The following is a 26,471-nucleotide window of genomic DNA, read 5'->3' on the forward strand; positions in this document are numbered from 1 at the left end:
GTTCCAAATATGGTGGACTTTAAGCTAATTGCAGCATTGTATTGGCTACAAGTCACTTTGAATTCCAGCAGAAGAAACAGTTCATCTTCAAGGAGCAATTAAGGAATGATTAAGCGGTTTATGGCCAGATTTATTTGCAGAAGAGACCTGAGGATTCAGTCTGTGCTCAGAATCAGAAACAGCTGAATACTATTCCTCATTTGTCATTATATTGGCCCCCTCATTATCATGTTTGTTATAAATACTGTATGTTATGTAGAGAGCAAAGTTTCATTTGTTGTGTTGACAGCAGTGATTGATGGACTGTTGTTCTCCCTGGAACCATGTGTGTGTGTTGTAAGGGGGGTGGGGGAACATATTGAGCAGGTGCAGGTACACACAGCATAACCCTTTCTGTGTGAATGGGGGGTAGTGGTGGTGATGGTGGGGAGGGGGGGTTGCATGCATGGCTCAGGTTACCCTGACAGGAGGGAGCAAGAAGTGAAGGAACGGGATGGTTGGTGTGGGGGTGCAAGGCCCAAAAAAAGCCACCAATGTCTTCCACACGTGAGGGCGGGAGGTCTCAGCTGTGGCGGGGACCCTGAGTGCAGTCCTTTTACATTCTAACCTGCCGACGCCAGGACATCCAGCATGGGCAGAGGGGTAAGTTCTCTTTATTTAGTTACAAAAAAACGTACAGAAATCTTATCTTGATGTTTTTGTTATAACACGCAAACATTTGCTTCCTGTCGTAACTGAATGGATGAACATGACTTAGTTTTCTGTGTTCCTACTGTGGCTTATATACAGTAACAGCATATGGCATGGACATGCATCATGGAAAACTACTGAGATTTTCTGTGCGTCTGCAGGGCTTGATTGCTCAGAATGCTGCTTTTTTCTTTTAAAGACAGTAACAACTCGGGATGATAGCTTTGATTCCTCAATAAGTTTTGTTCCCAGCTTGCTGTTTATTTGGGTAATTACGTAATTTTGTTTTTATTCTCTCCGTCAGGCCCATTCCATTTAGCTTTATGGGAGGATAGGGTGGTAATCTTTCTCACACACAGTGGGGGGAAATTGCTATGCCAGACACATTTAAGGCACTCCACCAGCTCTCTGCTCCCTCTTTGGCTCTTTCTGATTACTTTTTCACTGTGTCACTCGCTCGTACTCTCCTCAGTCTCTCTGTGTAACCCTCCTTCACTGACATGCACACATGCTGCTAAGAGGAGACTGACAGCAGCAGATGATTTCCATGATGCACCATTCTTCCAACTGTTCATGACACACATACACACACTCTCTCACTCGCACAAATGAGGAACTCCCACTATGAGAAAAATATTTTCTCTTCAATATTCAGTGAATGGTTTGCCAATAGTGCCAGGAGATTGAAATGAACCAGCACACACAAAGTCCATTGTGTTCACATTGGCGCTTTTAATACGTGACTATGAATGTAAATGGCTAGGCAAAATGTGGCTACAAGCATGCGGCTTCCCTTACTTATTTTCCGTGGAGGTTTGGGATGATAGCCTACGGGCCTGATGTATCGTAATCTCTCTTCCCCCCCAGTGTGGTGCCGATGGAGGGAAGGCGAAGAAGAAGGAAAGGGACTTGGATGAGCTAAAGAAGGAGGTGTCCTTGGTAAGAAAAACAAGCTGTCACTGCTCCAACCCACACTCACTCTGCACAATGATTGATTCCATCCCTGCTGCTCCCAAACATTCCCCAAATAATGTTACGCCAAAGACACCAGGATATAAATGAAAACAGTGGCCCGAAAACAAAATGGCAATCCAACCTGTTTAGTGGAGTCAGTTGTAGATGAGTTCTAAGCCAACCTGTCCTCTCCTATCTATTCTACCACCCTCTGGCTGCTCTTCTTTGTACTCAGAAAGACACTGAATAATTTGTGGGCCACCAGCAGTGTAGTGCAGAGTTTTGTCTTGTGCATAGCTGTATCCCTTTGAGGTGCTGTCAAAACGCAGCCAAGCAATGCTCATGAAAACTGGGGTGCGTTTTTTGCTGCACGCACTATCTCTGAAAAAGCAGCTCTTGTCAATTATCAAGTTGGCCTGCGACTGATTAAAGAAAAAGAATCCTTGGATGCTGTCAACACTTAGGAGTAGTTTGGGGACTAAAAGTGTTGTATTTTGCTTTCATCAGTCTGCCTTGTGTACTTCTTCAGTTAGTGATTTCCTACATCCCCCCCCCCCCCGAAATCCTTTAAACAACCACCAGACAACGGCTGATCGATATTGGGTGTAGGGGCATATGCCCCTACACCCAATATTGATCAGTCACGACAGTTTGCAAGTTAAGCTTTATTTAAAGCTTAAGCAAATTTTTTTTGTGAACACTGGGCATGTTGTTGTTGATTGTGGCCAAATCACTTGTTTTTTGCTAATTTCAATTCATGGTAGGTCTTTTGTGGGAAGTTTTTTTAAAAAAAAGGTTGGTTTTTTTTTGTTTTTTTTTTTATTGAAGAAAGTAGCCCTTTATTCTGTGGGACTGACACCATCTCGACAGCTGGTAGCTGGAATGTCTGTTGCTACAGTACCAAACTCCATTTTAGGCACGGGGGAAATATCTCGAGGTGGCATTTGGCCAGTCGCACAGGAATAATAATACAAATATGCCACTAAACAACAGAATGAACCCAGGAACAACATACATTACTTACATATTTTTTGTAACAGTGTTGAACAGCATTTGACAGTTTTCAAAGGGGTCACATTTTTTACGCCTGGAGAACAGTCTGCTCACCTCTAGTTCAAGAACTACTTGGAGATGCAGTTGGAGTAGATATCACAGTTTGACCTCTTTTATCTGTCATGGGGAATGATACTGTGAAGCCCCTGGATCCATGTCAGAAACAGAGACTAAAGAATTGTTTCAGTGTGATCTATTTGACCTCTGGTCAGTTACTAAAATTCCCTTTACAGCTGCATTCTAACTGCCTCAGTTCACATAGTAGAACAATGAATGTATTGCTGTAACACAGTACAGTTTCCCATTTTATGATGCGTCAAGGACAAATTCCCTTAGAAATTATTTTATCGGCCAATTAACATTACACTGAATACGTTTACTGTTTCTGTTCCACTGAAGCACAAATTTAAAAAGGAACGTTTTATCCCTGCAGGACGACCACAAAATATCTCTGGATGATCTGGGAAAACGCTATGGAGTGGACCTCACGAGGGTAACGCCACACAAACACAAACTGTCTCATTTGCACATTCACACTTGCACACAAACACACGGCAAAGAGTTGCTGTAATATCCCCCATAGAGGTGTAATCTCTGCTTGCCTGTACTTGTATGCAACATCCAAACTGAGACCAAACATTACTTTGGTCAAGTTAGATCCACCGCAGCGTCCCCAGCTCACCTTGTGCCTCATTCATCTTTAATCCCTCAATGACACACACACACACACACACACACACACACACACACACACACACACACACACACACACACACACACACACACACACACACACAAAAACAGCATGCATCCCTACAACAATTCCATACAGAGACAGATATAAACACATAATAAAAGTTGTTATGCTGTAAACACATTTGCTGCTAACCTTTGGTTTGACATTGCATGTGAAGTGAAACTGATTTTAATCTCTTGGAGATTAGTATTTGAAAGAAATAGAAGCTGGGGTTTTTCGAAAATATCACAAGCTGTAAAAATGTCAAAAACCTGCTGAAGCTTTAAAAAAGAGCCAATTTGTGTGTGTTTTTCCAATATAATTAAATTATACTATTTCAGGTAGGCTACTTAAATGGATTTGTTGTTAATTAGACCTTGACACTATTAGGCATAAAATCATGAAAAATATTTCAATGCAAGTTACATCCAACAGTTTTACGGTCTAGAACCTTAGATGAGGAGTCACCCAGTTTATTATACTTTTGGTGTTAAATAGGCCAGGCAGGAATACTTGATGTTCTGCAAATGTAGCAGTAAAATTGCTTTTTAAGCCGCGGTGAAAATGGGGTCGCTGTGTTGTAATAAGATTCCCAGCATTCATTACTAAAAATTGCTCTCCCTCAGGGCCTGACCAGCGCCAGAGCGTTGGAGATTCTTGCCAGGGACGGTCCAAACGCCCTGACCCCTCCCCCCACCACACCTGAGTGGGTCAAGTTCTGCCGTCAGCTGTTCGGCGGCTTCTCCATCCTGCTCTGGATCGGTGCCATCCTCTGCTTCCTAGCTTACACCATCCAGGTGGCCACGAGGAGCACATGAACTATGTGTTTAGAAAGCATTTGCACACTTGTAACATGCAGGTAAAATAAGTAAAAAACCCTACAGGTTATTGCACATATGCTACTGCACATATGGACACCCTAACCTAACCTAAACCCAATTTAACATCTAATCTTAACTCTTTAATACTTTTTGGGGATTTTGTTTACAGCGTATTTCTCTGCTCCAAAAAAAAGTAAGTCCCTGCACTGTATTGATCTGGCGATATTAAATATGACACAAGGCGAGGTCGCTGGTGTCGAATACGATGCCGGCTCGCCAGAGTTAACCCTCAATCTTCTTCCAGAAGTGGTTTATTCATTTTGGGAGATTTTGTTTACCTCTTTTTGTGTCCATTATCACAATATTAAGACAAATATTTTTAAACCTCAAAATACACTGTCATGTTAGCTTTCCCCCCAAAAAGTCACATAAAACATTATTGAATCCATGTTTAAATGCAGTGCAATGCATTTAAGTATCTTTCTTGTTATGTAACAATATTCCAATTAGTTTAAAATGTTTTGCACTGTCCACCTTAGCTGCTAATACTCACTGAAGGAGTGAAAAGTCCTTTGTGCATACTTGCCAATTTCTCAGTTACATTTAATGGATTAGGAAGAGTTCCCTTTAAAGTAAGGATGTATAATGCAGTCTGTGTCTACTCTAGAAATTGGTTTCTAAGAAACATTCTTCTAAATTAAACAAATTTTAAATGACTGATTTGTTTTTAATTATGTGGAGTATCTTTAATAACTGTATGTAAGTTTGTCAAATGATAACTCAGTATAATCACACCATCTGTCAATAAGGCAGTATAATCCCACTAAAAATCAAGAAATTATATTGTCAAATTATTTCAAAGCCCTACACATATAAATACACACATTTTGCACATATACTACACATATTCATGCACTTCAATTTAAACCAAATCCTCAATCTAATCTTAACCTTAAAGGTCCCATATTGTTAAGTATAAGTTTAATCATAAAGCAGGTCGAGGTGCTATATAAATACTGTAAAAGTCTCAAAACGTTCAAGTCACAGAGAAATGCACACGGCTCGTATTCAGAAACTGTGTCTTTAAATGAACCATCAGGACTTCAGTTTGGTTGTGATGTCACAACTACACTATATGTAGGTAGAAAGTGCCGCTACAGTGCCGTCATTCTACGGCTGCAACGACGGTGCAGACACCGAGAGCGCAGATGTGGAGACAAGGTAATGTTAACCAATCAGAGCAGACTGGGCTTTTTCGGGAGGGGGGTTTAAAGAGACAGATGCTTAAACGGAGCGTTTCAGACAGAGGGGGGATACTGGTATATTCAGACATCCAGTATGAGAAAAATAAAGTGTTTTTTGAACATTAAAGCATGTACACATGTTCTAGTAGAAACCCACAATAGAAGTATGAGCCTGAAAATGAGCATAATATGTCTCCTTTAAACCAGAAACCAAATTATTTTAAAATGCTTTATTTTGGTGATTTTCCTTCCTTACTTCTTTTTCTTTTGGGGAGATTTCTTAATATGACCTTTACTTAAAGTGACTATATGTAACTTTTCAATGTTTCTTAAGCTCTGTCATTTTTCATACAGTGGTCTTAAATGACCTGTAACAGCAAACGAGACTAACAGTGAAAAGAACGCTATTTCTTTTTTAGTAAGGCCTCTGCCTGGGTTCGATTTTTCCCGGGCAGTCACAGAATGATTTGCGGCAGGTAGATGACGCTACAGTAACACATTCTGACAGGTCAGACGATTTATTCCTTTTATTCCATGTTTGTGTTGGCTTAGTATTTTCTTTTCTTTCCCCTTCCCCTGTAACGTTACTTGTGTAAAGCGTCTCATGAAAGCGTTTCATGAAATTCGCTTTATGAATCTAAGTTCAACAGACTCTTAATGCTTTGGCTCGTAACACGGTGATAGTGATGCCTGGTTTAGCTCACGAGACATCCAAAGTATTCTAAGTTACTTTTGTCTAAAATGTTAGCTAGAATCAACACAAACTGAAAGTTACATACAGCCACTTTAACCAGGATGGCCTTGAGATCTAAATCTCCTTTCCGAGAGTCCTTGCCAAAATCGCAAGGCAGGTAGGTCATATGAACCAGCTCAGAGCCATCGTTCACTAAAGGAAATAAAGAGTACAGCAAGACGAGGAAAAAGGAACTCAAAATGTAAGGGCATTAATACAGAAAAGGAAAAAATATATATGCTTAAAACACATTAAAACACATAATGATTTGGCATTCATACGTATATAATTACAAGTACACACTGACAAAGATCCTCCCTCAGAAAGTGTGACGTAAAAACAACCGCTGACACTGGCATCAGTCCTGGCATTAGCAAGGATAAATACTCAGCCCACTTGCTGTTCAAATGGAGCCAAGCAGCCATCCATACAGCACTTTATAGCTCGGAATCATTTTGCAATCATCATTCAGCGCTCTCCCAACGCCAGACAGCATTAAACCCTTGCATAAGATACAGTAACATACAGTAGATAGACACACGCACATGCACACACGAGATAACTTTAATCTCCCCCATTTAATCTCAACATTCAGTACCGAGTATATGTACAGCTGGATGCTCTGCTGAGTTACTTCAAAAGCCACGACTGCCTGCAGATTTGGCACTTTGCATGATGTACAAGCAGTTATTTAAGATGACAATCCACCCTAACAGGACTGCACACATCGCTGATGTCAGATTTAATCTTAATTTTACATTATTTTGATTGATTTATTGAGCTGAAGGAAAGCATTGCTGAATTTACACAACTGACTGCCATATTTAAAAATTAATGTTTGCAATCTGTTAAACTTTAGTAGATTCAAATGTGTCACCTGTCTGGACAGATGTTGCCCCAACAATTCTCCACAGCTGGTGAAGAAGAATAGGTGTCTCCCGAGGCGAGAAGAGGCAAAAGTGCTTAGCCTTTAATCTGCAAAAAAACAACCAGGAGCTGCAAACTGAACGCTGAATTGGAGGCACATGTTGTAAACACTGACAAGTGATTTTCTGAGGATACAGATGTATTTCCTGGTTCAGAAGATTTTGCACTGCTACGGTAAAAGAAAAAGGAAAAAAAGGCATTCAAGCGTAAAAGAGCAAAACATTCTGTTGTTGCTGTCAAATGAAAGCAGCACCTTCCAAAAAAAAAAAAGGAAACTTTTCTAGGTTTAGGAATTTCATTTTCCAGGAGTCCAGGACATCCCGTACAGTAGAGCATGTGGCAGACGCTTTCATCCAAAGTGCCTGGCTGTCTTGTATGCATCAGTCAGAGCTGAACCTATAACAGGAAATATTCACAGAAAATAACAACACAGGAATAAATGTTTCTTGCTTTCACACATCCACGATTCAACAGAGCCAGGCTCCAGCTCAGAAAGTAGCTCTCGATGGCCTCGCAAGATCAGAGTCTCAGCTCTTGGTTTTCTGTGTTTGGGAGACAGATGTTTACTTGGACTAACATTGAATGAACCGTCCAAGATGACAGGAATAGTACACGAGGATTCAGCTCTAGGATGGCTTTTCCTTTTTAAAATCTTCCACTAAGACTGAGCGCTTCCCCAGGTTTTCTTACTCTTAACTCTTCTCTTGCACTCTGCATTTAAGGTTTTGCTGATTTAAAACCGTTTCCAGGTTTTGTAAATCCCCTTTTCCTACGCTTAAACATGCCTCACATGAACCAAACTAAGTCGATAATAACGCCGACTCTCCTTGGGGTTTGGTTTTGCCCCTGTTTTTAGTTGTACCTGGGCGTGGTGCTGGCAGCCGTGGTCATCATCACCGGTTGTTTCTCCTACTTCCAAGAGGCCAAGAGCTCCCGAATCATGGACTCCTTCAAGAAAATGGTGCCACAGGTAAGTTTGATGCATGCTGTGTTTGGTGTAGTCTCATAGCTTTCTGAATCAATAAGCTGTCCCTCAAGTAGGGCTTACACACTCACTTGAGTGGAAACCTAATAAGCTTGCACAAAGGAAGAATAAATGTTTGAGCCAACTTCTGATTGTGAGTGTGTTTGCATAAAAACTCCCCTCGCGTTATCCACCTCCAGCACTTCGATTGCCTAATTCTTTAATCTATTTAGGCTCTTTTCACTCCTTGTCTCTTTTTTTCACTACCTGTCTTCTCTCTCTCTTTTTCTTTTCCTCCTCTTCATCGCTTCCTTTCACATACCTCTACACCCTCTGGCTCCACTTTTTCTTTATCACTTTTTTATCACTTCTCTCTCTCCCTCTGACTAAATCCTCTCTCTGTTCCCAAACTCTCTCTCTCTCTGTCCTCTCTCTCCTCACGCTCCCTCTCCCTTCTCATCTCTCTCTTCCTTTTTTCTCCCTGCCAGAAAGCGTTGGTGATCCGGGAGGGGGAGAAGATGCATATCAATGCTGAGCTTGTGGTGCAGGGAGATCTGGTGGAGATCAAAGGGGGAGACCGCATCCCAGCTGACCTTCGAGTGGTCTCCTCCAGCGGGTGCAAGGTAGGGGGGTGGGGGGGTGGGGGGCAATGGGTGCTGGATTACTGCGCATGTGCGACTCCCAACAAAGATGGAACAGAAGTGAGCCTCACTCTGTAGCTAAAACAGAGAGCTCAACACACAGGCTGAAAAGAGGAGCTGCAGCAATGTACAACAAAAATATGATGTTTTTTGAAAATTAAACCACCTATTCTGATATAACCTCTAAATACAATTATGAACCTGAAAATGAGCATAATATGAGTACTCAAGGTAGAAAAATCCTCACATTTTAGAAACTGGAAACAATCCAAACAGTTGTGTGTTTAATGGTATAATCATTTCAGCTGGACTTGTAGGCCGTTATATTGTTGGCTAGTTTCATTTATAAAACATCGTATTTTATAAATAAATACAATTTTGTGAGCAAAATGTAGCAGAGTACAAACAAGTGGCATGAAAAGAAAAGACTCCAGTACAAGTAAAAGTACTTAGTAACGTTCCACCACTGGTTTTTTATCATGTTCACCATCTTAAGTCAGTGTGTTAGCATGCTAACAGCTGAGGCCGATGGGAATTACATTGGAATCAACAACATAATTAGGAATAATCCTGTGGGGACTTTGGATATCGTTGCCAACTTTTATGGCAATATACATAACAGTTGCTGAATTATTTCACTCCAAACCCAAAATGTCAATTTTATGGACAAGCAATATTTAAGTCAGATATAAACACATTACATACAATTAGGATCTGTTGTTTATCCCATAATATCGAATGACTGCATTCACATCACCCCGAAAATGCTTCAATTATGTGCAACATGTATGCTTTGCAGCACCATTTTTCAGTGGCTAGTTGTCTACTTTTGATTTGTGGTTTAATGAAAAACGATGAAATGAAAAAGAGTTAAGCAGAATTCTCTTCACTGACATTAGTTGGTGATAGTGATAGGATGTTTCCTTACTTTTCTTAACTTCCTAACTTTTTTATTTTTCGTCCTCTGAGATTTTCAATTTGTTCTTTCTTTCTGTATACTTACTGATGCTGTTGGGTCAAAAACAATGTTTTTATTTATGTATTGTTTATTTATCAGGGACATTACCTATGACATTATCACAACCAAATGTGAGGGATGCAAGGTCTTTTAGGACCTCTAGCCTCTGCTAATTTGCAGTCCTTGTCCCTTGTCAGGCTTTTACAAAAACAATCACAGCAACAAACACAGCACAACAAACAGTCTATTCAATTCTCAAAGAATAAAATCAAATAAAAACAGAATTTACATAACAATTGTGTCCCTAAAGGACATCATTTGTGCTCCCATCTCTGTTGTTGTTTAAGCCATAGTTTGGCTTTTGTGTTAAACACTTTTAGTTCCGCGGATAAAGAGTTCCATAAATTTACACCTTTTACTGACCAGGAGGATTGACCAAAAGTTGTTCTGCACATTGGGACTCTACAATTGTGGTTAACTACTCCTCTTGTCATGGTCCGACCATCATTTCTCTGTGTAATGAGTTTAGACACTATGCCTGGGGCCAGCCCATTTAAACACTTAAAAATAAGTTTAAAAAATGCAAAATGTCACCCTTTTAGCCTTTCTTTACCTACTGAGGAACATGGGAAAAATCTGTGTTGTACTTGTTGCCGATAAATACTGCTACCTTCATTTCCACCCTGTCAGTCTCACCTCCTCACTCTCTCCTGTTCCTATCCCTCAGTCTCACTGGGTTACACCACTCTCTCCTCCTTTCTCCCTGTGAAGGTGGACAACTCGTCTCTGACGGGAGAATCGGAGCCTCAGACACGCTCCCCGGAGTTCACGCACGACAATCCTCTGGAGACCCGCAACATCTGTTTCTTTTCCACCAACTGTGTCGAGGGTCAGTAGGCCACATCTGGCCAAGATTGTCTCTTATTGCTCTAAAAGTTAGCCATCTGGATCACAACATAGTGTTGCCTTACCACTCAACCGTGAGTGTGTTTGGGTGCATTCATCAGAACAGCCATCCCTCCATCTTACAGTAATGTGTGGTTATTGAATTGTGAATGCATTGAGATAAGAAACAAGTGTTTCCATTTGAGAATCAACTGATGGGACTCTCAGTTGGTATTTCAGTTGCTGTTAATCATCAAATGGTGATGCAGTAAGCATTTCAATGGAATTTTCATATTAGAATCTGCAAATTCATCAATCAAAATGCAGTAAATTCATTAGGAAAACAAAATATTATTTTTAAGTCTAAAAATACTTCATCATATATGAAGAATAGCATCCTTTGTCAACCAACGATTTAGCTGAGGTTCAAAGTTTATTCTTTGACTCTTTTGAGAAATCACACCATGAGGTCTTTTAAAGGGGCGCGATGCAGTTTTGGCAATTTCTTTCTTTCTTTCGCTTTTTGCGTTTCTCTATAGAGCTCCCCCTACAGCTTCGGAATAGATATTTGGCAACACTGTTGTAAAAACTCGTTGGTGACTCTCTGGTCATGTGCATTTGTTTTCAAAGAAGCCAGCGAACGCACAGAGCCATGTCCACTGAGGTAGTGGTAAGCCCGTAACAGACAGCGATCATAATAAAAACCTTTACAGACAATAGCAAACATCCTGAGGTCACAATAACAAGAAATACAAAGATTGAACAGAGTTTATCACAAAGATACTTACAAGTGCAACAGCAAGAACGCCAGGTCAGCATTGGATTTGCAGGCTTCTTGTCTCAGTTCTCGCCATTCTGAAAACGCAGGTCCGATGTTTACTCGTGTCTGACTCCTCGCTCATTACATCGCGAGACCTGATATCACGCGATACTTCCTGACGCTGAGGCCGGCGGCCCACCGGCCCGAAGTTGCAAGGGTGGTTTTCCCGCTCACATGCACTAGGGGGAAGTGAGACGGCCACCATTCAACCCGAAAAAAGTCATATAACCATTCCAATGACTCCGAAGCTGTTCACTTAAGGTAAATTAAGCTAAAAAAACTGCATAGTTCCCCTTTAAGTAGTGGTGCAGGGGCTTTCAATCAGATCACCTTATCTTCATCTGTAGATGGAGTTTGCCCAGTTGTCATGGAATCGTAGAACTTTTTATTTTTATTTTTCCCGAGCAGTTTAACGACCTCTTGTCTGTGTTGACTAAATGTTGACTAAAATATGAGATTCAGGATTTAAGTGCATCCTCTAAAAAAATGTAATACCAAAGTTTGAAATTAATCATATTAGTGTATATGCCAGTGTTTTTCAAAAATGCAATATCTGAATCATTAATGAAAACTTTATGTTGTGAGCCATTAGTCTGTTGTCCGATAGTCTATTACTCAGTTTTGCTCCCTCTGTGTGGGTTTTGTTAAAAGATCAATTCACACAAATTACAAAAAGAAACACACTATATTTTCTCACTTAACTCTATGATGCTGAGCTATGCAGATAGTTTGGCTTTTGAGATATCTGTCCCTGAGTCTTCTGCTTCTACCCTGATACAGTACAGTGGAGATAAATGCAATCTTGTTTGTGGTGCATTAGAAATGATATTTAAAAAAAGAAAATCAGTAGCAGCATTTCCTTTTACAGAAACAATATCCATGTTAACTCTGTGTAATCCACAGATCTCACTTTTTAACACTTTACATTGGAACTACCTGCTGAGAAAACATTCACCGTAAATATTGGTGATAGCGAGGTCCGTGGATAACATGATTAGTATTTTACATCTTTTTATTATTTTTTTAACCTTTATTTCTTCAGGGAAGGTTCACTTAGAGGAAGCCTCTCTTTTGCAGGCACCCTGATCACATTCACACAGTTACCCATTCATACCTGGAAGCTGACCAGTACAACCACAGTCTGATCCGTTGGCCACTGAGCAGCTCCAGTTAAGGGTACCTCAGTGGTGGTAAAAGCGCTGCTCTTTCACTTTCTCTACCCAGATTTATCCTGTCGTCTGGGGATTGAACCGATCACAAGCTTGCTTCTCTAAACTTTAGGCCACCACTGACTCATTCAGATTCTCACTGGCCTATACCTTTCTCATCACCTCCCTATCAAATGTCCTTCCTGTTTACAAAATACAGCACTCATCTCGTACAGTGTCTTACACATGGTTAACATTCATTTGTCTCTTTACATATTGCTCTAAAAACAAACATGCACATTTCACTAAAGCAGTAAGAGCAGGGGGTCAGCCGGCTGACGGCTGGATATCTCGTTTAAAGAGCACTCTTCAACAAAATATAATAGACACCATTTAAAAAGAATCTGACATCTACTTGACTGTCTACTGTGACAAACTGGTGGTTGCTACAAAGTAGCAAAGAAACTCCTGCACACTGACTAATTTGCAAAAAATATATATTAAGTTTAAAAGTTTAAAGTTTAGTGTGATGCCACTAAGTGGCCCATCCCATGCGGAATTACATGACACTGTAATTAATTATTAATTCAACAGCTTCCAGTCCAGCGTCCACACACAACATACTCTACTTTGCACAAAATAAAGAATAAATAAAACATATTACAGCAGCCACAACATAATAGTGTAGCCCATACATTATCCAGCTAGAGCTTAACATTTCATACATTAAACAAAACTACAGACACAAAAAATAAAAAAAAAATAACAGAGAATGTCACATTCAGACAGAGAATTATCGATACAAAGCAGCCTTTCTTTTAGCCCATGCTTGTTCTAAAAATCTGCAAATAAAAATGTTTTATGTTCTAACAACAAAACAGATCTATATGCTGCCTCGTCTCTTTTGATTCAACTTTAAATAATTGCAATCTTAAATCATGATAATATGGACACTACAAAGCAAAATGAACTTCATTTAGAATTTCATTGAGATCACATAAATAACGCAGTCTGTCTTCCTCACTAGTGCCCGACCAATGTCCTATTTCAATATGGAGAGGGAGTATACCAGACCTGAACTGCCCATCTTTAGGCAAGACAGCGTGCTTTATTTGCATTATTAAAGTATTTTTCCGGAGCATTAAGTTGTGCAGACTTTACCTTCTTTAAAACAATACATTTTGCACTAAAGATGGTCTGGTACCAAAACATTGCCTATTATTAAACTTTATATATTTTTTTGCAAGTCAGACAGTGTGTGAGAGTTTCTTTGCAACTTTTGACCTGCTTGTCCCCGACACACTTGTCTCACGTTGTATAAGTGGGAAGTATTTTTCTGTACTGTTTGGTAAAAAATAAAAATGCATGGTGTAAGTGTTTAACTGATGCTTCTCAGGAACGGCCCATGGCATCGTGATTGGCACCGGTGACCGAACAGTGATGGGTCGCATCGCCACGCTGGCGTCAGAGCTGGAAGTCCGCCGCACGCCCATCAACATAGAGATCGAACATTTCATCCACCTCATCACGGGCGTGGCCGTCTTCCTGGGCGTGTCCTTCTTCATCCTGTCAATCATCCTGGGCTACACCTGGCTGGAGGCCGTCATCTTCCTCATTGGCATCATCGTGGCCAACGTGCCCGAGGGACTGCTGGCAACTGTCACTGTGAGTAGTGTGTGTCCGTGTGTTCCTCCTTTTTCATTATAACCGCATGTGAATAACAGAAGTATTTACAAAACAACAGCACAGACAAGAAGACATTAAGATATCACTAAGATACTTGATGCAGTTCATCACTCTGCCCTTAGATTTATATCCAGTGATGGATTCAGTACCCAACACTGTCTCCTTTATCAAATTGTTGGCTGGACGTCTTTGGCTCCAGGAAGGGATGCATTTTATTTATCTACAAAGCCTTGCTTAAAATATTGCCTGTATATTTAACAAGCTTGCTGAATTGTAAATCGCATCACAATGGCACTCGCACTAGTGATTCCTTGTTATCGAAATATTCCATTTGTTAGGACAGAATTAGGCAAAACTGCATTTAAGTATTATGCTCCATATAAATGGAATAACCTGGAGATTCTAATGAAATTGAACAGCCTAATTCCATTTAATCACTTTAATTTTGTTTTTATTTGTATTGTAATTCTATATGGCATGTAATCAGGGTGTCATTGGAAATTAGAGCTTGCTCTCAATTGGCCCTCCCTGAATAAATAAAGGTGATATATAAAAAAAAGAAATAAAACAAAACAAAATAGGCGGGAAGTGTAATAGTACCGGTCAGGATGGGCAGTAATAAGAAAGCATATTGTGGGGTATTTTGATATAATGAGTTGTCATTTCAGGTTTTGGAAGATGTGAGTGAGAGAAGAGAGAGGAATCTGTAGAGAGGAATCCACTCTGGATAAACTCTAGGATAGGAACCAGGTTTTAATGGAATTGGTATGGATTGTCTTTTTAGGGTTGCTGTGACTTTTCTTTGTTTAAGTGGTCTGTTAACAGATTTTAATTTTGTTCTGTCTTCCTAGTAGAGTCCTTTGAGTAATGTGTTGTTCCTTGTTTTTTATGAGATAGGCTTCATCGGATGAGGTTTTTAAAATAAAATAAAAATAAACCATGTCCCCTTGTATCAAGGACAGGACATAATATCTTTCTGGGAATAGTGAACAGACCCATGGGGAAAAGTCATAAATTAGCTGCTGTACACAAACAAACAAAGATTAAAGATGGTATGTGTTGCAAATGGCAATTTGTAATTACATTATATGTCTTTTTGCGTTTGATTTTTACTTTGACAGTGACATTTTTTTTTAAATAAACTAAAATGTGTAACTATGATATGATATTTATGGTTGCACTCCAGGAATTCTAAGCAATGATATCACCACTATTGTTGCATCCACATGATACAAGCCTTCCGTAATCGCGCACCACCCCCACCCCTCCTCCACACAGTTGCTGGTATCCAAGGAGGACACGGGGGATTGAAAAAACATGATGGACTCTTGTTGGACTCTCTCTCTCTCTCTCTGCACACGAAAGTCGCCGGACTACACTATGTTCTAAACATAGCAATATTGAGAAATACAGAGAGAATTTAGTGGAGCTGAAAGTCTTAATTAGCTTTGTATCAGCTCATTTGGCAATGGCTTGAATGTAACGGACATTCATTAATATCAATAAAAGTTACGCACTAAAGCTTTAAGTTGTATTAATTGGCGTTTTGGTCATTTCGCAGCACAGTAACAAGATGGAAATACAATATCGGACATACTTTTAACGTGCCTGTTTGCACATCCAGCAGGCACAGAACATCATTGCTTTGGAGTCCTTTTTCCACCCAACAAATTTACCTCAAACACTCACTCTCCTTTTAGATTTGTTTTTGTCCCCACCAACTCTTGAAAACAAATATCTGGCTCTTTGTCTGCTAGATGTGTGACTTTCTTCACCAGTTTGTTGTAACTTTGTCTGTCTGCTGTTCGGTGCTGTGCAGGTAGTGTACAGTGGGTTAATGGGCTTGTTTGCCGGAAATAGCTGCCTGAGGCTGTTGGAAATGGGGTTGATGACTGGAGTTTGTGGGCCTAAAAACCAAAGTAATGAGCTAAAAGAAGCTAACAAGCTTTGAAGAACTGAGGGGGAAATGCAGAGTCAGGTGTTAATTCTCCACGGGTTTGTCATCTTGAGCAGCTGTTCTCTCATTACATGCAGTAATTTGATCCATTGTTAACATCAAAATATTGATTATAGCAGCACTCTGGGTGCCAGTTCAAGAGTCCTCACATTGTGCCTGCTGGCTCACTGTCATGGTAAACTGGCACACCAAAGTGGAACGGAGCCATCATCAATGTTATTAGTTACACTTATGCTTTTCCTAACACTAATTTACCCTCTCCTGAATGTTAGCTGTAGCTCTAATGATACTACAGAACCCAGCAAAGCAGGTGATTTATTACTGAATATTGGAGTTGCTCAAATGTTGAAGTTAATCTAACTTTTTTTCTGCAACAATAAACAAAGTGTGCACTGAGGTGGATGCCAGATGGCATTTGAAATGTCATCAGTCGACATTTCACTGGTCACAGAAAATAAATTAACTTCCAGTGGCTGGTTTCTTTAGTTGCTTTCGCTTTAAACGCACCACGAGTTGTGTGTGGAAATGTTTGTCTTTGTTTGTGCTGCATTTGTTGCTCTGTGAGTAATGTGGTCGGCTAGAATTAATGTGTGTTGATGTGTCTCTTGCAACATATGGAATTTGTCTATGCATCGTATTTTTATATCCTTGTGCACCTGCTGTTAACCAGCCAACCATATACACACACACACACACACACACACACACACACACACACACACACACACACACACACACACACACACACACACACACACACACACACACACACACACACTCTATAAAGCACCTGGACCACGCATGGTTTCCCATGCACAAACACTTGAATGCACCGGTGCGTACACACGCTCTGTCCCCTCGTCGACTAGCAATCATCCATCCTCTCCTCTCCTTGTCCTCCCTCCTTCCCTCATCTTATTCCCTCCCTCATCTTTCTCCCCCCTCACCTCCCGCTTTCCTCCCAGGTGTGTCTGACTCTCACTGCCAAGCGAATGGCCAAGAAGAACTGTCTGGTGAAGAACCTGGAGGCCGTAGAAACTCTGGGCTCCACCTCCACCATCTGCTCCGACAAGACAGGCACGCTGACCCAGAACCGCATGACCGTGGCCCACATGTGGTTCGACAACCAGATCCACGAAGCGGACACCACAGAGGACCAGACTGGTAAGACAGAGAGAGGAGGGGGGGTGGAAGAGGGAGAGTGTTTGGGAATACAAAGGGGGAGTGTGTGACCACCTGCCGAAATTCATCTGTCCAATGTTCACGCCGCCAGCCGACATTGCTGTTTTCACTAGTGCTCAGAATAATTGAGCAGCGGTATGCAGTGGGCGGCACAACCCTCAGCTATACACACAAATCTTTTACCAGGATTCCTTGGCAAGACTGCTGCTGCGGAACCGATTGGATTCCTGTCTCACAACCAAACAGCTACAAACCGAGCCAAATTTCAAAGAAGCTTTTAGCAATAACCAAAAGGTTTTGAAAAAAAAGAAAAAAAAGCAGGTGTTCTATGCATACCAATGAGGATTGAGTCAGGCGATGCAATCGTACAATGAATAGCCAGCATTGCTGACAAAGGCCGTACATCTGAAACAGTGCAAGCGCTGAAAAAGAAAACACAGTGTCTTCACTTTTTTTCAGGAGGACATAGTCCTTTTTGCAGCTGTTGCAGGTTTTGCAGCTTTTTGCACCTCGCTTTGTCAAGTTCAGCAACTCCAGCCACAGTTTGCCTCTGTGTACTTAATGTATGTTGCATGATGCTATTATATTCTGTTTGCACAATAACAGTGACAGTGACCACTCTAGAGAGTCTAGGCCAAAATGAAAAATGAATGCAGCGGAGTGAAGGTCATTTTCAGTTCGATTGAATGGGACGGATTAAATTTTGATAGAAATTTTTCCAAACATCTTGTATTTTACGAGACATTCTAGTTAAAAATGAATGACATTCTCAAGACTTGGGAATTGAAAAATCACTGATGGCAAGGAATAAGTGATTGCTCAACTTAACTGACCCCACTTCTGTTATTTAGCTACGATATCCAGTGCCACTCTGTGAACCAAGAGTTAAGTCAGTAGCATAAATACTGCATAAGCCCTCATTTTTAAAAAAAACCCGTCTAACACAGCTCCCTCTGCCATTCTCTCAGGTTTTGGTTTTGACAAGACCTCTGCTACTTGGACTTCTCTGTCTCGTGTGGCTGGCCTGTGCAACAGAGCTGATTTCAAAGGCGGACAGGAGGAATTTCCCATCCTGATGGTATAAACCTCCACCACACACACACACACACACACACACACACTACAACAACAGATTTCCAAACCTTTGCATTGATGATTCAGTCTCATTTTATTATCTGTACTCTCTAAAGCAGTTTGTTAGAACAGGTTTTGTTTGATCTAAGGACATTATGAACAGACCTTTTAAGATTTGGATTATTATCCATTTTTCATAAGACATGATTTTGCATACAATTCACAATGGTAAAGCTAACGACATCAGGACAGTGGCAGGTGAGCTGTCACTTAAAAAAAAGCAGTGGTGCTATTCTGATGACTTCATTTTACTGTAAGTAAATGTTTGCAGAATGCAGAAATTGGACTTTATTGCACTTAAAAGTCTAGCAAAACCTATAACAATGTATATTTTGTTTAATAAACTAATGAAATGGGTTTGTTTTAAAAAAAATTATATGAAAAGTAACTAGTAACTAATAGTTATACAAAGTAGTAGTTAAAATTACAATATTTTCCTCTGAAATGTGGTAGAGGTATATTGGATGAAATATTTACAGCTATAATATATTTATAAGATTTATGAAAATACAGAACAGTATTCACACCACTGCAATTGGGTATACAGTGTAACGAGTAAATAAAACAAGTGGTTGGTTGGTTTGCAATGCATCATACTTTATAATTGATTAGCAAAATGTACAAAACTGCCTTCTAAAAATTAGTAAAGTTGAGAAGAGTACGAAGTAGCAGGACATGGATATACTCAAGTTTAGGTACTTCAAAATTGTACACAAGTACAGTACTTATTGCGTATATTTTGCATTCCTCATCCACATGGCACCAACAGGGAAAAAAACAACCCATGAAAATGATTCGTCAATATACTTACTTCTATACACAGGTGCACTACACACACACTGCTTAGCCTCTCACACACCAGCCAACCATATACATACACACACACACACACACACACACACACACACACACACACACACACACACACACACACACACACACACACACACACACACACACACACACACACACACGCACACACTCACAGAATAATTCAACGCACCCCTGGAAATAACCCCTCCACACTGATACACAAACACACACTGCTGGGTAGGTAAGTCAATAATATTCCAGTGGTCTACCAACTGCTATCCTCCAGCCTGTGCTACATTGACCTGAAGAAATTCTCCGTGTGGCTCTCAGCGACAGGGTTACAGCTTCTTGACTCCGGTGGGAGCAGGCCCTGCCGCTGCAGCCTCTCTGCCCCTCGAGGTGCCTGGGTTTCCTCCGTGCATTAAGTAACAGCCATATCTCCTGACAGCACTCAAACACAGCAGTCAAAGCCCAGGCTCCACTACCATTACAAGAACAAGTCTATAGCTGCACACGCAAAAACAGAGAAATGGAATTTCCTTGATCTATTTATTCATTCATGAAAAGGCACAAACAAGGACGAATCCTGCGGAGTCCGTGCCCTTGTTTTGCGGCTGTTCATGAATGAATAAACAGGAGCAAAGAGGAATCTCTTGTCTTGGTTCAGCCCCCGTTGGTGTATTGGCCATCAGGTCATTCAGCTCAACGTGGATTTTAATAAATTGGCTCCAAGAGCGGGATGAATTGCAGTGATCATCATGGAATTTTTATCAAGGCGGATTTTACAGGTTATCAGAAGAGAATATTTTTCTCCTAAATGATGCAAGCAACACACAAACAACTTTGTCACACAGGTTGAATCTGGAAAACCTGCAAAAAAAAAACACAAAAACAAATATGGAGCAATGTGCATCCAACAGGGGTTAATTCAATTCTGAGCCTTGTAAAATAGGCCTCCCTACCATGTGTGTGTGTGTGATTGTGTGTGTGTGTGTGTGTGTGTATATATATATATATATATATATATATTAGTGGGTGACACCCAGTGTCAATATAAGACTTCTGCACACCACTTTAAACAAAAATGGGCACACTTAACAAATTCTGACATTTTAGTTTTCAAGTTTCAAGATGAGTAAACGTTAACTTCCTAATCTAATGTGTTCCCACAATATTTATTTCCAACATAGTTCTTCAACTCTTCATATCCAGGGCCTTTCATATCCATATCCTTAAAAATTTTCCTTAAGAAACCTTGCAAACGGCATTCAAGGCAAACTAATCAGCTGTATTTTTCCTGAAGAAATTCAACTGCTTCAATCAAATTGTTCTTCATCCGCTAAACTGAAAAGGTAAACTAGGTTTTGCACTTTCATTACTTCTGCATTAAATTGTTATGTTACTTTAAAAACAATATGGCCAGATTAGAAGAGCTGGTGATGCAGATTATACTCAGATGGCTGCATCATTAATGAGAACCATAATGGAAGTAAAGGAAGTCCTCTCCACCACTTTATTCAGTTAAAGTTCCCTTCCATCGCAGTGTGATAAACACAGGCAGTGAGACAGACAACACTCATTTCTTAATATGCATATGTGAGTGACTGTGCTAATGTGCGGCTGTGTTTCCCCAGAGGGAGACAGCGGGGGATGCATCAGAATCAGCTCTGTTGAAATGCATCGAGCTGTGCTGTGGGAGTGTTCGGGAAATGAGAGCTAGAAATCTCAAAGTGGCAGAGATCCCCTTCAACTCCACCAACAAATACCAGGTAGGTACTGCATGAGTCTAATGTAGCATCATGGCTTTGTGCTGGAAGTGTTGCTGATGCAAGCCTACACTGAAATCCACCTAACCCATTTACAGACCACTCACCAGGGGCGGAGCAGGGCGGTGGCTTCTGGGGCTCCAGCCCTGAATGTTTTCTCAAAAGCCCCAAATCTTTTGGGCCGACTTTACAGTCTGTACAGTCTGTAGCATGCTCCGTTTTCAAGACAGAGGGAAGCTAGATATTAGATTAGATTATATAGACTTTTATTGATCTCAAATTGGGAAATGTCAGTGCTACAGCAGCAAAATATCAGACACACAGCACCCATACAGAATATACAATAAATAATAAATAGACTTATATACAAGTTGGGAATAAAAATGTGCAACTACTTAGTATTGGTGTCATATGAAACCAAATAACGCTCCAATGTGTTTTCAAGCTAATTTTGGTGAGGAAAAAAACTGGCATGGCCATATTCAAAGGGGTCCCCTGACCTCTCACTTCCAGATATCTGAATAAAAATGGATTCTATGGGTACCCACAACTCTTCCCTATATAGACATGCTCACTGTATGGTAATCCCATGCAGTTTTCCCTTGGCAACTATCACACATGGTTTACAGATTTGTAGGCATTCTATTATCAAATTGCTTGAAAAATTGTGCAAAAAGCTGTCGTAAATGGGGAAAACAATCTCAAGGGAGCAGTGTTGTGATGTGTGCTTTTTATGATAGAAAGATACATGTGGATTACTAACTGGTTGGATTTCGGCTGCTCAGAAGATGCTCTGTCACTACCTTTTAATACACAGACAGATATCCCTTTTGTTTGAGATGGTCACAGGCCCCAGGGGTCCGGTACCCCCGGTTGAAGATATTTGCCATAGACAATTAGAATTTGCAACTGCAATCTGCTACATTTCTGATGACGTCAAACTATAAACAAGCATATTTTGCCTGGTGCTTCCATTTCATAGTCGATCAAAAAACACATGGAAAGGTTATACATGTTTTAAAATCTCTCCATGACAACAACAACAACAACAAAGCATTATTTCCTGGGTGGTATTGGAATTTAGTGCTATTTGACTGTACACAATAATCACAACAGGCACTCCTGAGGGGTCTTCAGTTGAGCTGCATGCTCTGTTACATCCTGTAGAAGTCGACAGCAACACTAGCAAAACATGTGAAGTTAATATTAAACTATGAAAGGCATCACAAAGAGCTTTAACACCTTGCTCAAGAGCAGCGCAACAATTAAGACAGGGGAATGTTTCTTCTTTCCACAGACAGTCTTTCCTGTCTGTCTGGAGATTTGGAACCAGCATATGAATAACACAACAGTGATGTTGGAGCAAACAAAGGACTTCCTGCATGCATTTTGTGCACCTGTTCCCTGACTTAAAATAGGAACGACTGTTGGGGAGAAAAAAAGAAGCAATTTTGCTCTGGTTTTCTGAGATTAGATATGCTATGACTCGGATACAAATTACCTGGGGGAGTGTGTGTGTGTGTATGTGCATGTAAATGTGTGTGGGGAAAGTAGTAATGCAAGGTGTAACACCACAGGAATACATGCGAGAGTGTGAATGAATGCTGCTTCAACACAGGGAATACATGACTCACATTGGGCACTCAGTCAAGTCCGCTTCGATAGGGCTTTTATTTCAAACCACTTGGAAAAATATGACACAAGAGTGATTGCTGGTACGACTGTGAAATTCATTGTGGAGCTTTACTAAGGAGCATGTCTGTCCTGAGCCTTTTTCTTACTAGAACAGAAACATTTAAGACCAGCCATGAACTACAAATTGCATCTTGTTTAAATATAAATCCGGTCATGCTATGTTCTGAACATTCTTTCAATATTCTCCCCCCTTTTTTAAGCTCTCTGTCCATGAAGTGGAGGACAATCCCTCTGGTCATATTCTGGTCATGAAGGGAGCGCCGGAGAGAATCTTGGAGAGGTTGGTTAATCGATAACGAATCGATTATATGTCTCACAAGTGAGGTAGCACAAAATGTCTACCTCTTTTTCATTAATTTCATCTTCTCTTCCAGGAATGTAGTGAAAACACTCTTCTTCTCTTATTAATATTATTATTATTCCATACCACACAACGGTATTCCAAAACGGAAAATAAGGGTAACACTAGTCGTATGCTTTAAATGTTTTTGTTATTGTATATCCGTTGGGGTTGAGGTGCTGCAGATATTTCTGTACCCAAATGGGACACTGGCAATCTTTCGTTTGGTCATATTATTGTTATTAGTATTTATTCTTTTTATTTAATATTATGTGGTCACATTATGTATAATGTCACACCAATGTTGGCCCAAGTCTGGCAGTTTCCCTTCTGGTGAGGCCAAAACCTCTACATAAACCACTATCACTCAATGATTTTTAGCTCCACTTCACTCTTGTTGTTTTACTGCAGTTTGTTAACACAATTTCTATCCAGATAGAGATTGTATTATTAGCAGGAACAGTGGTAAAAGTATTATTAATCATTGTTTTACATTTATAATTCTGTTAGTGCACTTTAAATTGAAAATATTGTGTTTTAAAAAATGCATTTCGAAGACTTAAAAACAAAACAAATAAATAAATAAAATAATTTTTTACAATTGCTATCCAGATAGATATTTATTATTAGTAGTAACAGCGCTAAAAGTATTATTAATAAATGTTTTACAGGTGCAGTAGGATTATGATCCACGGCCAGGAGCTGCCACTTGATGAAACCTGGAGAGAGGCTTTCCAGAATGCCTACATGGAGCTGGGAGGACTGGGAGAGAGAGTGCTAGGTATGTCAGCCTGGGAATAGATAGTGAGGAGAAGCACTCACATGTTATCATCTCCTTGGTAAAGACGGTAGTTAGACCACATATCCCTATATAGTGTTGAATGTTTTCTAGGCAACGGTGTGTTCAAAGAATTTCTTTTTTTTGTATTAATAAATGTCCGTTACATTCAAGCCATTGCCAAATGAGTTGCCTCAGAGCTAATTAAGACTATCAGCTCTATACAACTCTCTCTGTATTTCTCAGTGTGGCTATGTTCAGAAAATTGTGGCGCCCGGCGACTTTTGCGCTCAGAAACTTGAGTGAAGATAAAAGATGTCCTCTTTGGCGCGATCACAGAAGGCTTGTATTATGTGGACACACTTAAATGAAATCAAGTGAAACTAATATTGAATGTGATGTGTTATATAGCAGAATTACATTGTGTTCTATACTATCCAATATTTCCTATATTTCTAAGCAGAGTGTCTATGCTGTATTCTGATCATATTCCCCCCTCCACCCGATTGACTATTGCCCCCCCTGTGCCACACCACTTATAAAATCCTGGAACAGCCCCTGCATTATTTAAAATTCCTCACGGGGGACACAGAAACGACGCACTATAGCTTCAACCAAATTTTAGTAGACTGACATGGAATCAAAGAAGAAATTACAATTCTTACACAAAATGTTAGAGATATCGGTTTTCTTTTTTGTACGTAATGTGTGAATTATGAGCTGTGCTTTAGACTGGTATTTCCATTCAGGTCAAACTCTGCACTGAACCCTACAATAATTTGTACATGACAAAACCTTATAAAATGCCACATTTTGGTTACAAAATCCTTACCTGAAGTTCACCTTCCAATATTTCTAAAAGCACCCAGACTCTGTAAATGTCATCTTTTTGACAACCAAGGAAAAAAAGTTACCTGGCATCTTTTTAAAAGTGCCACAGGTAATAATTATGTGCTATCATCATTTTGTCAGAGGAGCTGTCACTTCTTTCAAACAGTAAAATGTGGAATAATGCCATTTGTGGCAGGAAACTCCTGAAATCATGTAAAATATTGAATCTCATTCATGCCTTGGGTGATGATGATAGGTCGAGTGTTTCATGACAAAGAAAGGTTTCTACTCTTTTAGACGGAGCATTTTATTGTGCTTTGCTCCGGAGGGATTCAAGAGATGCATATTTTAAGGGCTGTGGGTCATGAATTAATAAAAGTGGCTGATTCAATTTGTATTTCACACCTACAACCTCCAAATCTATTTTTAAAATGTTTGGTATGCCCGCATACTGCAAGGTAAAGGATCACTGCAGTCAGTGAGGACAATGCATTTTCTGAAGGTTTCCTTTCCTATGTAAATATCTTTAGCAAAATACACTTAAACATATTGTTGTTTATTGGCTGTTTTTTGACCTAAAACAACTTTAGGGTCATGAAAAATGTGTCTCTTTTTTTTAAAGTGTCAAATAAATTGTCAGTTGTTTTCAGAGCAACAAAGCAACAGTTTATTTTTTCGTTAGCTGCAGTATACTTTGCGATGTCAGTCAGTTATGAATGATCACCTCACTGATCCCTCTTCTCTCGCAGGCTTCTGCCACACAAATCTGTCTTCCACCCAGTTCCCTCGAGGATTCAACTTCGACAGCGAAGAAACAAACTTCCCCATCGAGCAGCTCTGCTTCCTGGGTCTCATCTCCATGATTGATCCGCCGCGTGCCGCTGTGCCTGACGCAGTGGGTAAATGCCGCTCTGCCGGTATCAAGGTAATTGGTTCCACAGACTCAACCCTCATTGTAGTTTCCTGAAAAGCCTTTACCTGTGGCTTCATTTATCAGCCTTTTTAGAGAAGGGATTTGCATGACAAATATATTTTCATATCACAAAATGACAACTGATCACTGATAGAAGATAATCGATGGATAAATGAAGTTGCTGATAACATATTCTGTGTAAACTCTCTGAAAAGGAGGCCAGCTGACGTAACAGAAGCATGTCAAACTGTTTTGATGTTTGTTCGGACGTTGTACACTCGTCTCTCCCAGGTATGACTGTGTTTGTGGATGAAATGAGTGAAATCACAAAATCTTAAGAACGGCAACAAGATCAAATTATGATGTGGAAATAATAAAAAAGCAACAGGCGATAAAGGATGAACTCAGCCATCTTCCTAAATCAATGTTAATGAAGGGTTCTTCTTTGTAAAATGTAGATTCAGTACATTTAATAAAAATCTTCATAATATGTTAATCTACTGCAAACACACACAGAGCAGATTGTCAGAAAAATGATAAGCCGGGGCTGCAGGAAGGTTAAACAACTTCCAACAGAGGTAAAAATAGATAATGAGTGAATGAGTCGTTCTTATTTCGGGCCAAGTTCTACAAATATGGGAAAGGGATTTTACACATTTAAGTCATCATGCTTCCTTTGATAATGCATTTTTGAAAGACACACTGTAACTGGCTTAAAGTACAAACAAGAGGCTAAACATGAGTGAAGATGTTAATGTTGCTTTAGGGAAGAAAATGGTTAATTAGTTTATGCTAAGAAAAA

General features: G+C 40.1%; 2 protein-coding genes across 2 annotated transcripts in view; both read left to right on the forward strand.

Annotated features, from left to right (window-relative positions):
* Positions 1-501: 501 nt before the first annotated feature.
* On the forward strand, positions 502-4,251 carry LOC120567694 (sodium/potassium-transporting ATPase subunit alpha-1-like). The gene is made up of 4 exons (XM_039814663.1): positions 502-642; positions 1,558-1,629; positions 3,131-3,190; positions 4,060-4,251. Exons 1-4 carry the CDS (start codon positions 631-633, stop codon positions 4,249-4,251), a joined length of 336 nt encoding a protein of 111 aa, XP_039670597.1. The 5' UTR covers positions 502-630.
* A 3,763-nt stretch (positions 4,252-8,014) lies between these two features.
* The window catches only part of LOC120568430 (sodium/potassium-transporting ATPase subunit alpha-2-like), a 40,872-nt gene continuing 22,415 nt past the window's right edge, over positions 8,015-26,471 (forward strand). Inside the window, exons 1-10 of the mRNA XM_039815958.1 lie at positions 8,015-8,128; positions 8,611-8,745; positions 10,493-10,610; positions 13,971-14,239; positions 17,183-17,381; positions 18,368-18,477; positions 20,981-21,115; positions 23,008-23,087; positions 23,819-23,928; positions 25,506-25,681. Of these exons, the coding sequence (XP_039671892.1) occupies positions 8,099-8,128; positions 8,611-8,745; positions 10,493-10,610; positions 13,971-14,239; positions 17,183-17,381; positions 18,368-18,477; positions 20,981-21,115; positions 23,008-23,087; positions 23,819-23,928; positions 25,506-25,681 (1,362 nt within the window). The 5' untranslated portion in view covers positions 8,015-8,098. The remainder of the gene's footprint in view (positions 8,129-8,610; positions 8,746-10,492; positions 10,611-13,970; positions 14,240-17,182; positions 17,382-18,367; positions 18,478-20,980; positions 21,116-23,007; positions 23,088-23,818; positions 23,929-25,505; positions 25,682-26,471) is intronic.

This window comes from Perca fluviatilis, chromosome 11 (genome assembly GCF_010015445.1).
Source record: "Perca fluviatilis chromosome 11, GENO_Pfluv_1.0, whole genome shotgun sequence".
NCBI classification, from domain to species: Eukaryota; Metazoa; Chordata; class Actinopteri; order Perciformes; family Percidae; genus Perca; species Perca fluviatilis.